Below are 14,877 nucleotides of genomic sequence, written 5' to 3' on the forward strand. Positions count from 1 at the left end.
CTAGAAGTTTAGGAGGACCACCTCACTTTCCCTTTTTAGGATACTGCAGGTAGGGTTGCCACATGCCCTCTTTTTCATGGATAGAGTCACCATAGCGATCCATAGTTAAAAGTAGAAATCGGCAAATGTGTCCTCCTTTCTTGCTTTTCAAAATAAGGCAACCCTACCAGGGTGATAGCTCACCAGAAATGAGAGAAACAATTCAAAGTTTGAGAACTGAGAATTAAAATAGAACTTGAGCAGACTACTGTATACAGAAATCTGAGGAAAAAGCACATAACAGTAGTCACATTCTTGCAGGGTGGATAAAAATCAATGATTTTTTAAAAATGGATTTTTAAAATTTAAATTAGATTTTTTTGATTTAAATCAGATTTTTAAAAATACAATGTTTTTGGAGGAAAAATCCTTCTAAAGATAGTTTTCTATTTAAGTTATCTTATAGTCCAAAGGCTATTCATCAGGAAATAAGGATTAGTTTTAATTTTTTCATGTGTGCTAAAACTAAGTCTAAGTTGGGTTTTTTAGAAAAAAAATTGTTTAACCACATCATTTAACAACATGGATATTGTTTTAGTTAAATAAAATGTTTAAATTGTTATTAAGGAAGGAAGTATTTTTCTCCTTCCAGTAAAGTACAGCAGAAAAGTTGTCCAAATATAAACAGTTAACTTATTAAACCTCGCAATAATTTCATAATTATCTGTCTATGTATTTCTAATAGTATAACCAAATCAGTAATTATTTATATAAGTGTAAAAACTACTCTGAAAATTTATTATTCCAAAAATGAAACCTTAATCTGGTTGTAAACATTAAGATTATACCAACAAGAATGATCCTTTCTGTAAAAAAAAAAAAAAGATTTAAATCAAGTCTTTCTGACTACATTTTCACCCTACATTTTTGTCAATGTAACTTGTGTCCAAGTCTGTCCATTTATAGAGGTTGCATGCATAAGAATGGGTAAATTGTCTGTTTCCTCTTCTGTATTTTCCTTAGGGTTTCTCAAGCAATATGATGAGAAAACTCATTCCTAATAGGTGATAATAAGCTGAAAAGATTTTGTTTAACTTTCTGAAGCACCTTCCTTTTGAAACCAAGCATCCAATGATGTTTAGATATCTACAGCTTAGTACCAGGTGTCATGTAGGGATCTGTACTAACATCACTGAATCTGTGTGTAAGCAGTGTTTGAAATTAGCCAGGCACCAGATGCATTTTGTGACCGGAAACCAGCCTTTTGCGATTGGATGGAGATGCCCAGGCGCCACCCTTAGCACCTATCATGTCCACCTGCAGTCACAGCGGGCAGTAAAAGAAGCTCATATTTTGTTGCTGTGCTCCCCCCGCCAAACACCTGATTTGCCCAGCAGCGCAGCAGCAAAAGACTTTTTTTTTTTGCTGCTGTGCTGCCAGGTGAATCAGGTGTCTGGCGGGGTAGTGGGGTAGCAAAAGACATATCTTTTGCTCCCATTCTAACTTACAGACCTTCTGATTCCCCTGGCAGCAAAACAAAAAACAAAACAAAACTATCAGGTGTTTAATGCGGTAGCAAAGAAGAAGAAGAAGAAGCACGTCCTTTGCTGCCATGGTACCTTGCAGACCCCCTGATTCATCTGGCAGCAAAATGAACATTATTATTATTATTATTATTATTATTATTATTATTATTATTATTATTGCTGCTGCTGCGCTGTCAGGTGAATCAAGTGTTTGGGGCTGTAGCAAAAGACACATCTTTTGCTGCCTTTCTACCCTGCAGATTCCCTGATTCTCCGGGCAGCATTTTGTTTTTTAACTTTTTTTGTATGCTGCAGGACTGCCTGGTCTGGTAGCAGGGCAGCAAAAAACAACACAAGCACCTAGGTCCCAGGAGCCATATGGCTCCTAGCATTCCTGTCCCACTTTGTAACACTGTGTACAAAATGATTTCACTCAGCAGGTTGTAGATATGTGATTGCAATTATCCACATAAATTAGAAAAAGTGAAGTACAGTGATGGGTCACGCTGCCATTTCTAGTCCTGTATGTTCCTGGTCACCAGCATGTGCATTTGTTCAAAGTTATTACAGTAATAGTTCTAACTACGCAGATAAGAACACTTTGCAGTGAACATTAATGACCCTCATTTTCTTCCATCCCTGTGTGGGAGTATTAATGTTCTAAGTAGTGTAACTACTGGATTGAAAGCTGGCTTTGCTGAAAAAAGGCTGAAAAAGTACTACCAGCATCTTGCTTGGGCACAGACTGATCACAACAACTGCTGTGGTGGTTACTGATTCTGTAATGTGAAATTCATGTTTGCTTTGTTGAAAAATAACATGATGCAAACAAATACTAAAATACTGTTGTTATTTCCATTGTTTTGGGAAGAAGCCAGTTGGACAATAGCTTGCTTCTGTACCAACATTTGTATTTGATACCTGGTCATTTTTCTTGGTCTTTATATATGTGTTTGCAATGTATGTAGCCTTGTGTTCATTATTATTGAGTTTGCCCATGCATCAGTTAAAAGCTTCACATGTAAATGCTGTAGAGTTTTTAATAGAGGTTATCACTTTTAGAATTTTTTAGAAAGTAACACACATGATGGGGTGTAAAAATAATAACATTTAAATACCCTGAAAGATTCTTTTTAAAGATTATTTTAATTGATTGGTCCCCTCTGCTACATGTAAATGCTCTACAGCAGTTTTAGATAAGCAAGCTAAAAATCTCATTCGAAAAGAAAGTCAGGCAAATGGGCTAAAAGGTAGAAATCTATACCCACCCCCCTGCATAGTAGAATACAAGACTTCAAAGTTTACCTGTTTACTACTGCTTCTGCTACTCACACCAGGTTAATAATTACCAGAATGTACTTTGGTGCCAGGTATTTATTCTCCTTCCTCATGATGTGCAAAAGCAGATAATGAAATCAGTTTGCTCATTTTGTAGATCCATGAAGCTGGCTTTAGCCACGTTGCCAGGAAACTGAAATGGGCCAGGCTGCTTCCAGGGCTTGTGTTTGCACAATCAGCTTTGGGGCAGCAGCCTGCTATCATTTGCAAACAGTGCTCACAAGAGAAAATGTACTGGAATCATAAGAGGAGCTCTTTTCAAAGGCAGCATCAAGCACGTAGGTGGATGTGTTAACATCATGATTTGAATGCAGACCTTTTAGTTTAGTTGGTACAGCCCTCCTATACAGTTGCCTACATTCATAGAGTGAGGGGGTTGTGAAAGCTCCATGAGGTTAATAGTCAGCAATCTCTGTGCCCCAGCTTGGCTGTTCTTAATCCTAGGATTTTTTTCCGAAGAGACTCTGGGAGAGGGGAATCCTGAAAATGTGCTTTCATATTTTGAATAACACAGAATTAATATATTTTGTACATAAGCTGCTCTGGAAGCCTTTTCAGCTGAAGAAAAGGATAACAATTCTTTAAATAAACAGACTCCATCCACCCCAGAATTATTATTTTGGAGGAACGAAAGGATACAAATACAATAAATAAACTTACTGTTTTGTGTACTCATGTCAGGGAATGCCCATGAGCCTGATAGTTGTGGTATGTTAGTTCAAAAGTGATTTGCCAGAGGTCCTTAATATCTAATGTTTGTTAAGGTGAACATAAAGGCACTTGTCTGATGAGCTTATTGTAAAGCAGGGTGGCTCATCTGTGCCTTCCTGATAGTCTTCAACTTTTATTAGCCCCAGCCAGCATAGTCAGTAGTCAGGGATGATGGAAACTGTACTGCAATAACATCTGCAAGACCACAGGTTAGCCACCCCTGTTTTATAGAGCACCCCCATCTCCACAAATAAAGGGAACATTTGCCCAAGCCTAATATTAAGTAGGGACACAGGTGGCGCTGTGGGTTAAAGCCTCAGCGCCTAGGACTTGCTGATCGAAAGGTCGGCGGTTCGAATCCCTGCTGCGGGGTGCGCTCCCGCTGCTCGGTCCCAGCGCCTGCCAACCTAGCAGTTCGAAAGCACCTCCGGGTGCAAGTAGATAAATAGGGACCGCTTACCAGCGGGAAGGTAAATGGCGTTTCCGTGTGCAGCTCTGGCTCGCCAGAGCAGCGATGTCACACTGGCCATGTGACCCGGAAGTGTCTCCGGACAGCGCTGGCCCCTGGCCTCTTAAGTGAGATGGGCGCACAACCCCAGAGTCTGTCAAGACTGGCCCGTATGGGCAGGGGTACCTTTACCTTTACCTTAATATTAAGTAGATTGTGAGCAAGCCTTACTCAAAACATAGGCAAGTTACACCCACCAGGAGTGACACCTCAATGCCTTCCATATATGCTGTGCCAGGAAGATTTTGGGCATCACATGGCAGGACACAGTCTCAAACAAAAAGGTGCTCTCCCAGTCCCACATTCCCAGCATGTTCAAACTTCTCAGCGATGTCTATGCTGGCTTTGTCATGTCTACAGAATGGAAAATGGCAGGATCCCCAAGGATGTGCTATCCAGGGAGCTGGCTTCAGGCACCAGGCTTGTTGGGAGACCAACTCTGTATTGTGCCATAAAGACTGGCAACATTAACTCTGCCATGTGTGAATTACAGACAACCATGCTGCCTGGAGACAGACAGACAGACAGACAGACAGAAAGACAGACAGACAGACAGACAGGTTGTGTATCCACAGCAGTCACCAAAGGAGAAATGACCACTTGGAGGAGCTCCATGGTGCATCTGTAAAAGTGAAACCAGATGCCTTCATCTGCCACAACTGCAATAAAACATTTCTCTCCAGTACATAGTAGGCACTGTAACTTGACTTTTACCCCTGATGGCACACTCTTCTATTGTCTCTTGAGACAGATTGTAACAATGTTGTGGGAAATGAAGGCTAACAATATTGATACATACAGAGTTTAAATGTTTCATGAAGGAGGAAACATAGTTGAGGCCTGCAATTCAGAGTTAAATAATTGAGGACATTATTTTGTTAAACAACCAGTAAGAGGTGTAGAAAAGGAGAGATGGTGCTGGATGCTCTCCTTAGAGCCGGTATAGGTAGATTTCTGGTAACAGTATTTTAAATGAAAGTTAAGCTGTATTCATCTTTTAAAGGCATTTTCAAAACTGAGCATTCTCGATTCTTTATCTTGAAAATAGCAAATTGTAGCAAGTCTGTTATTTTTATATAGAAGTGTGCCTACTTTTGTTTAACATATTTTCTGTTTTGTTATATAGTGCATGCTTCCCTTAAACATTTTTTTCGTGGAGGGGTAGATATCAGAGATAGATTATTGGATAGCAGGGCAAGGAAAGGAGATCCCTGAGACTTTGGGATACTACTCCAAGTTCAGTTCTGGTGCTAGATCAATCTTCCTCAACCTGGTGCTGTTGCAGTATTTTAGAATCCAGCTTCCACCACACCTGCCTAACATTGCCAATGGCAAAGAATTCTGGAAGTTGTAGTCCAGCAACATCTGGATGGCACCTGATTGGGAAAGGCTGGGCAGTTTCATATATTCATACTTTACTTTGAATTAACCTTTTTATTAAGTTTGGTGGGGTGGGGAAAATCAATATCCTTTTTCTATGTGCCATTGTGTCCATGGCCATATGGATAAATTGTAAGAGTTCTATATAGCTTGATTATGGGAGGATGTGTGGCACGCTACTAAGATTCTTGGCTTGTGTGACAGTGTAAAAGTGAAGATACATAGAATATGTACTATGTAATTGTTTTTCTATAGTGGTGAGAGCTATAAGTGAAGACAAAACATCTTGGGCTGTGGAAATGTATGGAAGTAGGAATAGCTGGAGTGGGGGAGTAAAATGGTACAGTGCACAACCAGTTCTCCAGAGAGCAACTTATGTAGCAGAAGAAATCCACTGACATACAAACAAAAACTGCTGCATTTAAGCAGTTCTTGGAATCCTTCTAACATGCTTAAAAGGAACAAGTTTAATTTGAAGGAGGGAAAATATTTTATTCAGTTCTGGAATTCCAGCTTTGGCCATCGCATTTGTACTATAACACAAACGTTCAGGCTTTCTCTTGAAAGAGAATTCACAGCAACAGTGAGGGGCTCATAAGCTATGCTAGTCTGGCTGCCTTTTTAGGAAAATTGGTAGGAAGAAGGATGATAGAATTGTGGAATGGTGTTTCCACGACATATGCTCTGAAATTTGCAGTTTCTTGCCAAAGCCCAGCAGTACCAACCGTTTCTTTTGCTGTCTCATTGCCTAGTTAAACATTACGAGGATAGTTCTTTTTCTCTTGTGAGGCTGCTGCTCTACAGAGATCTGTATCTCATACTTGGGGATGAAACAAGCTCATTGAGATTCTAAGCTCCCTTTCAGAACATTTCAGACGATATGTGATCCTTCTTATCTTCTAAAGTAATATGAGAGGCAGCTTTTTCTAGGTGCACATGCTAGACGAGAAAAGAATCAGAATAGGATAGTGCACGCCATATGAAGGTACAGAGCAGCAGGAGAATGTGTACTGTGTGTGAATTTCTTGGCTTCTGTGCAACAGACTTTCTGTCACTTGAGTTTTCTGTATGCATATTAAACAGCCACCAAATAATTATTTCCATGTGGGAGAAATGTATGAAAATTCATCTATCTGAACAGACTCCTCAGCAAAGTGCATCATGACAAATCATCCTCCCATTGGAATTCTTTTTTTTTTTTAAGTAACAAAAGAAAGCTTATAATATTGTTAAAGGACTGGCAATATCAGTGTGTGCAACTTCCAAACTTACTTGCCCTTTACCTTAGAATGTTACAAGAAGAATGAATAAGCAACATTCACATCAGCTGGGTGGCATTACTTAACTTTACAGATAGGGCTTGGCTCACAGTTTGTAAAAACCTAGGTTACTAGTTTGTCTAAAGTTAACTGAGCCAAAGGGTAAGTACCGTATTTTTCGCACCATAGGGCGCACCGGACCATAGGGCGCACCCAGTTTTTTTGGGGGGAAATAAAGGGGAAAAAATTATTTCCCCCCCAGGTGCGGGGCTGGGGCGGGGGAAGCTAGAGCTTCCCCCGACCCCAGCCCTCAAACAGGCAGCTCTCCGCAAGCAGCGGGAGCGCTCCCGCTGCTTGCGGAGAGGTCCGCGAAGCCTGGACGCGCTGAGCTCAGCGCGCCCAGGCTTCGGCATGCAGGCACCTCTCCGCAAGCAGCGGGAACGCTCCCGCTGCTTGCGGAGAGGTCCGCGAAGCCTGGACGCGCTGAGCTCAGCGCGCCCAGGCTTCGGCATGCAGGCACCTCTCCGCAAGCAGCGGGAACGCTCCCGCTGCTTGCGGAGAGGTCCGCGAAGCCTGGACGCGCTGAGCTCAGCGCGCCCAGGCTTCGGCATGCAGGCACCTCTCCGCAAGCAGCGGGAGCCCAGCGCTGGGCTCCCACTGCTTGCGGAGAGGTGTGCGAAGCCTGGAGAGCATGAGGGGTTGGTGCGCACCGACCCCTCTCACTCCCCAGGCTTCAGCGAAAGCCTGCATTCACACCATAGGACGCACACACATTTCCCCTTCATTTCTGGAGGGGAAAAAGTGCGTCCTATGGTGCGAAAAATACGGTAAGCATATTTGTAATCAGAAACCTGCTAAATTAGTTGATAATTTCTGCTTCCTTGTATTCCTTGTATCTGTGTATTCTCAAGGAGGAAATTAGAAACTCAGGAAAAATAATTGAAGCCATGAAGGTGTTGCCCTTTTTTCTTTGTTCTTGTTATCACAATAAGGTTCGCAGTATTTCATTGCTTAGTACTATAAAACACATGTCTGCAGTACAGTAACCAGTTTGTCTAAGATGAGATGGGTATGAGGAGCTGCTTATTCCACTTGAAACAAACCTATAAGCCAGTATGACAAGCTGAATCTCACAGGGCTTCAATCTCCTAAGCACTGTGTAGTAAAGCTGAGCCAAAAGAAGGAAAAGCCAACAAGTCTTTATTTCATATGCCTTTCACTGTAAAACATGAATTCCCTGTTTCTTAAAATCAAGAATAAAAAAATGCAGGTTAAAATTCAGCATTCTCAATAGTGACTCATTTGTGCTAAATGTGGGCCATCCTCCTGCTGTGACAGTGATGCTATTGTGTTTCCCAGAATTACCTTTGCATTATTGTTTCCTCTCAGCCTTGTCTTTTCCTGGCTCTAGCATGTAGGCATGCTGAATCATAGTGGCAGACTTCTGGTCTAGCCTGCCCTCCACCCATACAAACCAGGAAACATCTTGCTAAAAAAGCTAAGCTTGTAGGATCTTAAGCAGATCCAGAAAGCCCACAGTGATAGGAGTCTGCAACAATGAAATGAATATAGGGGTTTGAGTTCTCATGCATGGCTCTGCTCATAAGTCACTTGAATCACACTTTCTTTTTCTTTGGTTTTAGCAGAACACCAAGAGTGAATTTGCAGCTTTAGAGGCAGCCAAATCCTGTGAACAGTTTGCACTCCCCCCCCTCTCAAAACACTAAAATGGAAGGCTTTAATAGCTGTTGTAGTACATATGATGCTTAGTTTTTGTCAATAGCATCTCTTAGAGTGGTGAATGGCACTATTTAGAGGGAAGAAATCACAATTAAAATCCTTATCATTATATATTTTACATGGCTGTTTATTTGTATATGTTTTAAAATTTTATATATTGATTTTTATGATGGCCAATATTTGTAATGCCTAATAAAGGACTGGTGAAGCGAAACCTATCATGCTGTAGTATCATATCTAAAGAGACTTGCATTTCAAATCTTTCATCTTAATTCCTGATTATAATTTAAACACAGGAGCATGTTGTATGCTCCCTGGCATTCTGGTTCTTTGCAGGTGCCTCTCCAAAAGCAGTATTACTTTGAAACCATATTTTCCTGCATGTATTTATAGAGATGAAGCTGACAACCTCAATTACCAGACATCCTCTAAAAGTCAAATCATGTTTTAACATCTGGCTGGATAATAATTAGATCCATGTCTTAAACGAATCAGGGCAGGGGCCATAGTCTTGTATGCAGACAGTCCCAGGTTCAACACCTGGCATCTTCAAGAAGGGCTGGGAATGTCCAGTCAGTGTAGATAATACTGAGCTAGATGAACCAATGGTGTGACTCAGAGTAAGACAGCTTCCTGTGTTCCCATAGTGAGGCAAATGTCTGGAATCTGATTAAATGAAACAAGTGTTTGAGGTATTTGCCTTACTACTTGCAAATTACAAAGATGGCAGCATATTATTTATGTGCAATAGAGGAAACCCACGTGAGAAATGGGTGAATTGCTATAAGGCTCTAGACTAAAGGCAGCTTACATGGAACAAAATAACTAGGTCAGTGGTTTTGAATCATGCTTCCAGGACCTTCATTCCCAGTATCATGTGTTTGAACCTCCTCTGAATTTAATATTTGTAGTGAGTTTACTTACCTAAGTATTGAAATCTAATCAAGTCATGTAATTACCACTAAATTACAGTCTAATTTAATATCCAATTTGAGCTATTGCTTGAAAAGAGAGAGAGCCAAGATGACTAGAAATGTCACTGGCATGTGAGAACAGTTTTGTGGTTCTTATGGGACTAGCCACCACACAATATATTGGCAATGAATTCCTTAGGTTAACTTAAGCATTTGTAAATGACCCCTATACAATACCATGCAAATTAGAGTTAGAACTAGCACATGAAAACTCATCTGTTGTTTTTGAGATTGCCCTTCTGCTGAAAGCTCTGTGGTGCTTTCTAGAGGGGATTCAGATGAGATTGCTTTTTGGTGGTGGGGTGCATGCGATCAGATGAACAAAGGGAGCTAAAAAAAGTAAACTTGCTGCTTCCTAGCTTCTTTGATTTTAAAGAAGGGATGTTAATGATATTTAAGAGAAGATGATAATGCTTGGTTGAGAAGGGCAACAGGAATAGAAATAGCTTGCACATGACAGCTCAGATGTTAGTCCCATATCCAGCTTTACCTATATCAGCCTGACCATAAGGTTTCACAAATCAGCAGGCAGCTTTGATTTATGTGCTGTTATGTCTCAGGAAGACTTTTCCCTTACCCCATGCACCCTTCGTACCATTCCTCCCTGGAGAGATCTTGTTGAAACCAGTATATAAAAATTATTTGAAAATGAAACAGCTTCTTTTGCTGTTTCTTAGATGTGTGGAGGATTATATAATGTTTCTGAGCCAACTTGGTCTCCTGCTTCCTTATTTTCTGACAGCCATTAAATTCTCTGGTTCAAGGAGCTAAGTTAGCTGTTTAGAAAACAGAACTGTTTGATGACAGAGTTCCAGCACAGGAAACAGAATTCTGAAAAGTAGATAATAGAAATGCTAGCCTACCCATGTTGGGGGTTAGAAGGGATTTGGGCCAGGTTTTGTATAACATGGGCCCTCACATTTTTTAGCTGGAGTGCAGTTGTACAAAGTGAGCATTTGTTGTCTCCTCTTTCCCCTCACCTCAAACTCCTTAACAATGTGCTTGTAAAACAAAATGGGGATTGCAGGCACTGCTGGTAATTGTTGTGCAAATATAATACTCCCTCCAAGCTGCTAAATAGGCCAGTGCTCTGTTTACATGAAGAGGCAGCCAGCTTTCCAAGTGTAATGAGTCAGCTACATGAACAGAAGGGGTGCGGAATTAATCTGGCATCCTTTTGACTTTCTCTTAGTAAACTCGGTTTCAAAGCTCCCTGTAAAATAGGTGTGTACCCTGGTAACAAATGGCCACATTGACATCCAGAGCAAACAGATTTTTAAAAATCATAAAAATCATAATTGATCTCCGTGCATGGGCAAATGCCTATGGTTCATTTTGAATTGGAATCCTCATTTGGATGTGGTTGTCAGTGACTGAGCCTCAGAGAGGATTGAATGTCCTGGGTCCCATTTCCCACATGTTTCTTTTTTATGTTACCTTAACTGTGTGGCCAAAGGAGTTTAGTACACATGCTAATATTCAATGTAGCCTGCATCTGAATTGGCATCAGCTGAGGCCAAGTTATTTTGGGTATTTATTATGTGCCTGGCTGTGCTATCAGTTTGTGGCTGTTTGCATACAACAGTCAAAGTGGTGCAACTCCTTTCCCAAGCTAACAAATACCATATACCTAGCATTTCTTCTGTGTTTGCTAATTTACTTTGAGTCCTAGATTATAGATTAGACTTTTAAAAAAGAAGTTTAAGAAAAGGTGTAGGATATACAGTAATGGCAACTTCCCGTCAAAGGGCTCTGGGGTGAACTATCCACCTTTGGTTTCATATTAGGTACTGGTGGGGGGTTGCTTATCTAAAGATGAATGCCTGAGTAGCATAGAGTGAAGATAAGACAACATACTTTCACTGTTTGATTTAGCAAGAGAAGACCTCAAAAGCCATTTAAGCAAGGAGCAGTGCGCTGAAAGTGATTGTTAATTGACCCTGCAGCCAGCCTTTCAGATTATAACATACAAAATGAAATACACACCCTGCACCATTCCCCTTCAGTTGATTATTATGTTCATGGCATTGAATACACGAAGGCAATCTTACTTGAAGGGTAGGAAATGTGATGCCCTCCAGATGTTGCTGGACTCCAGCTGTTCAGCCCCAGCCAGCATGGTCAGTAGTAAGGGATGATGTGAGTTACAGTCCAGCAACAACATTTAGAGGGCACTATATTAGCTACTGCTTCTTAATTCCAGTTTAGGTACTTTGCCAGATTTGCTCAAATTGGTTTTGCTCATTCCTGAGATGGAGGTTCCATAAGGTGTTGTTTGTCATCCAGTCAGAACCTTTAATGGCAAGAGTATCTTTTCTTTCTGAATCCTTCCCTTCAGTCTAATCTCATAGATAGTAATCTGGTTTCTTACAGCGTCCCTGTAGAGCAGGCATGGCCAAACTTGGCCCTCCAGTTGTTTTGGGACTACAACTCCCATCACCCCTAGCTAACAGGACCTGCCATACTTACTTGTAAAGATTATTTCTTTTTACACAGTTGCTATGTAGTTGCTACACATGTCTTTCAATTAATTTGATCTCTCCCTATCTTATCACTATCATTGCATCCTCAGTCTTGACTTTTTTGGGGGGGGGGGGAATGTAGCAGCAACAGTGTGCATGGAACCTTTACAGAGATATAGATTATTTACATATTATTGTCAGTTTCTTCTTGCTGTTCCATTGGAATGCTGAATCCATACTTCAGACACTTCAGAGTGTCTGTCTGAATATCTTCTGAAGTCTGTCTGAATATCTTTGCTGAATTTTGGTAACTGGATTTGTTTGCTTATTTGATGCAGTGTTTACATCCTGCTTGTCTACCCAACACCAGCCATTCAGGGAATTATTAATTTGTCTTTCATTAGGGAGGACAGGGGTGTAGGGATTTTATCAAGTTAATGTTTTTTAGGGTTCAGTTTTGTATGATAGCATTTTTTCTTCTTAAAAAAGAGTTGCCATAATTGGGCAAGAGCTCTTGAAATAAGAGTAAACTAGATGTCTGGCTGAAGTCATGTGATGCTCACTCAGACTGTAAGTGAAATCACTACTGCTGCTGTTCTATAGAATATTTTATAGTGAATATTTGTATTTGAGGAAGCTTAGCATGATCATAACTCACTGTATTCTTTCTCTGGAGTTAGTTAAGTTAAGCAGGTCAGTTTGGGATTGTTGTGCTTTTCTCTTTTCTTTTTTTCTCAGTACAGCTACATGTGTGCTCTCGTCTGTGTTTGATATCCTACTTAAGCTAACATAATGTATGAAGGTGATGTTTTGGTTTGATGAATTTCTCATGTTGCTGCCCAAAGCGGGAGCATGAAGCATTTTGGATGTATGATGTATAAGGTCCACCCAAGCCTTGGGGTGGATTGGGGGGGAAAAAGAAAGACTTTATGTAGGACTCGATGATGTACCCACTGCTGATGAAAGGTGCTGAGTAGAAAGTTGTTTAGGCTTTTGACCTCTTATATTGGGGCCAGACACTGCAAAAGCCACTCCTTTCCATCCAATTTCCCTCAGGTTTTTGTCAGTTTCCCCAGATTTTAAAACTCATATTTGGGGAGGGGAGACTTTTTGGTTTTCGTTGTCTCTCCCCTTTACCAAACCTGTTCCTCACTGACAGTGAAATGGGGAGTTTCCCTGTTCCTGGACCATTTCCTTTATTTGTTTATTTAAAAGGGAACTAAAACCCTGCTGTTTATGTAGCTATGTTGCTAAATAGTGTCTATCTTATCAGGTGGCAGTTAGATTTTTCCAGTGACCATTTCAGCATTTCTGCTTCATGGCAAGTAGTGTAGGATTGCCGTATTTCAAAAAGTAAAAACCAAGACAAAGTTGTTTAGCTTTTTTAAGGAAACCCCCAAAATTGTTTGGTTTTTTAAAGGAAAACCTCAAAGTTGTTGAGCTATTTTTTTTTTTTACAAAAACACCAAAAGAACCTGCAATTTTTCAATTGACATGCATAAAATCCAGGACAAAGTGCTGCCTTTTGGAAATTCCCCCAGACATAAATTCCACCTTTGAAATTCCGGCAATGTCCAGGAAAATCCAGATGTGTGGTAGCTCTAAAGTAGAGTAAGAACTTTACACTGGCACTTAATTGACTGCTCATATGATATTTACCCCAGGGGAATGATAAAGATGGCTGTATACCATGTTTCAGATCTCTGTTACAATGCACACTTCTTATTGTATATTGCAGGTGTCAGTTGTCTTTTCCACCCTGTAACTAAGCAACTCATAGCATAGGCAACAGTTTTGTTGCTGTGCTTCTAAATTGTGCCTCACCCAGACTTAGATACAAAGGCAATACTGACCCGAACGCGAAGGCTGCATATTAACTCTGCTGAGAATATTAGAAGTTGCTTTTATGGTTTACCATCTTTGCTTCAATCGAGAAATGGTTCTGCATAAGAAACATATTTCTCAGGCAGATTGCAGTTCACAAATTGCTTTATGTGATAGTCATGTGAGAATCAGGCAGATTAAGTTTTAATTGCCTTAACCATGTGCATAGGACACCAAGGTATCACAGAAGTCTTTATGTGTGTCAACACAAAGAAAGTTTTTGGATAACTTTGGTCACTCTGTGGGCACTGAATACCTGTCCCTGAGAGCTATAATGTCTAAAGGAACCATAAAGTATTACAGTCATACCTCAGCTCCTGAACACCTTGGGAGTCGAACGTTCCAGTTTCCGAATGACTGAAAACCGGAAGTGAGTGTTCCTGTTTTCAAACTTTTTTTCGAAACCAAACGTGTGGTGTGGCTATTGTTTCTGGCACGCCTGCGCAATCAGGAACCAATCGGAAGCTGTGCCTTGGTTTCTGAACTTTTCAGAATTCCGTTCAACTTCCAGGGTACATCTGTATTCACAGTTGGTATTTGAGGGATTGTTTTCTATCTTCTATCTGTACAAAGGAAGACCATGTTGATTCCTGACTCTCTTTCAACTCTTGTTTTGGGAATTTGCAATACTCTCGGAATGCCAGCACAGTACTTCAGTTCATTAAAACAACAATTACTATGCCTCACCCCCTCTTTTTGTTAGCTGTGGCTTGAACATCTGTGTATTTCCTTTATCATTGCAGACTGTTGATGATGAAGCGATGGCAGCATAAATGAAGGCCAAGTAAGGAAGGCAGAACGATGCCCAAGGGTGGGTGTTCTAAAACACCACAACTGGAAGATTTCTCTCTCAGCAACGACATGGTGGAGAAACAAACTGGGAAAAAGGTACTGTGCCTTTAGTATACTTGTCTTCCTCATACTCCCCCCCCCCCGTAGTGTTTTTGTTTTATAGTGAGATGGTAGCACAACAGGCCTGTGTTCTCAAACTTCTGTGTATGCTGTACTGATTACCTCCTGTGAACTACCAAACAGAATACCTTTCCTTAATTTATTTTAGATTATGTCCCATTTGTCTGTCCCCCCCCCAAAAAAAAATAGTAGTCCATGGGCCAT

General features: G+C 40.7%; 1 protein-coding gene across 3 annotated transcripts in view; it reads left to right on the forward strand.

Annotated features, from left to right (window-relative positions):
- Positions 1-14,877, forward strand: part of ANKRD11 (ankyrin repeat domain containing 11) — a 201,096-nt gene that overhangs the window by 119,079 nt on the left and 67,140 nt on the right. For all 3 annotated transcript variants that reach the window (XM_081920142.1, XM_081920144.1, XM_081920143.1), the window contains exon 3: positions 14,505-14,649. In XM_081920142.1, coding sequence (XP_081776268.1) covers positions 14,563-14,649 — 87 coding nt within the window. In that variant the 5' untranslated portion in view covers positions 14,505-14,562. The remainder of the gene's footprint in view (positions 1-14,504; positions 14,650-14,877) is intronic.

The sequence above is a fragment of the Podarcis melisellensis genome (genome assembly GCF_964234715.1).
Source record: "Podarcis melisellensis genome assembly, chromosome: 8".
Classification (NCBI taxonomy): Eukaryota; Metazoa; Chordata; class Lepidosauria; order Squamata; family Lacertidae; genus Podarcis; species Podarcis melisellensis.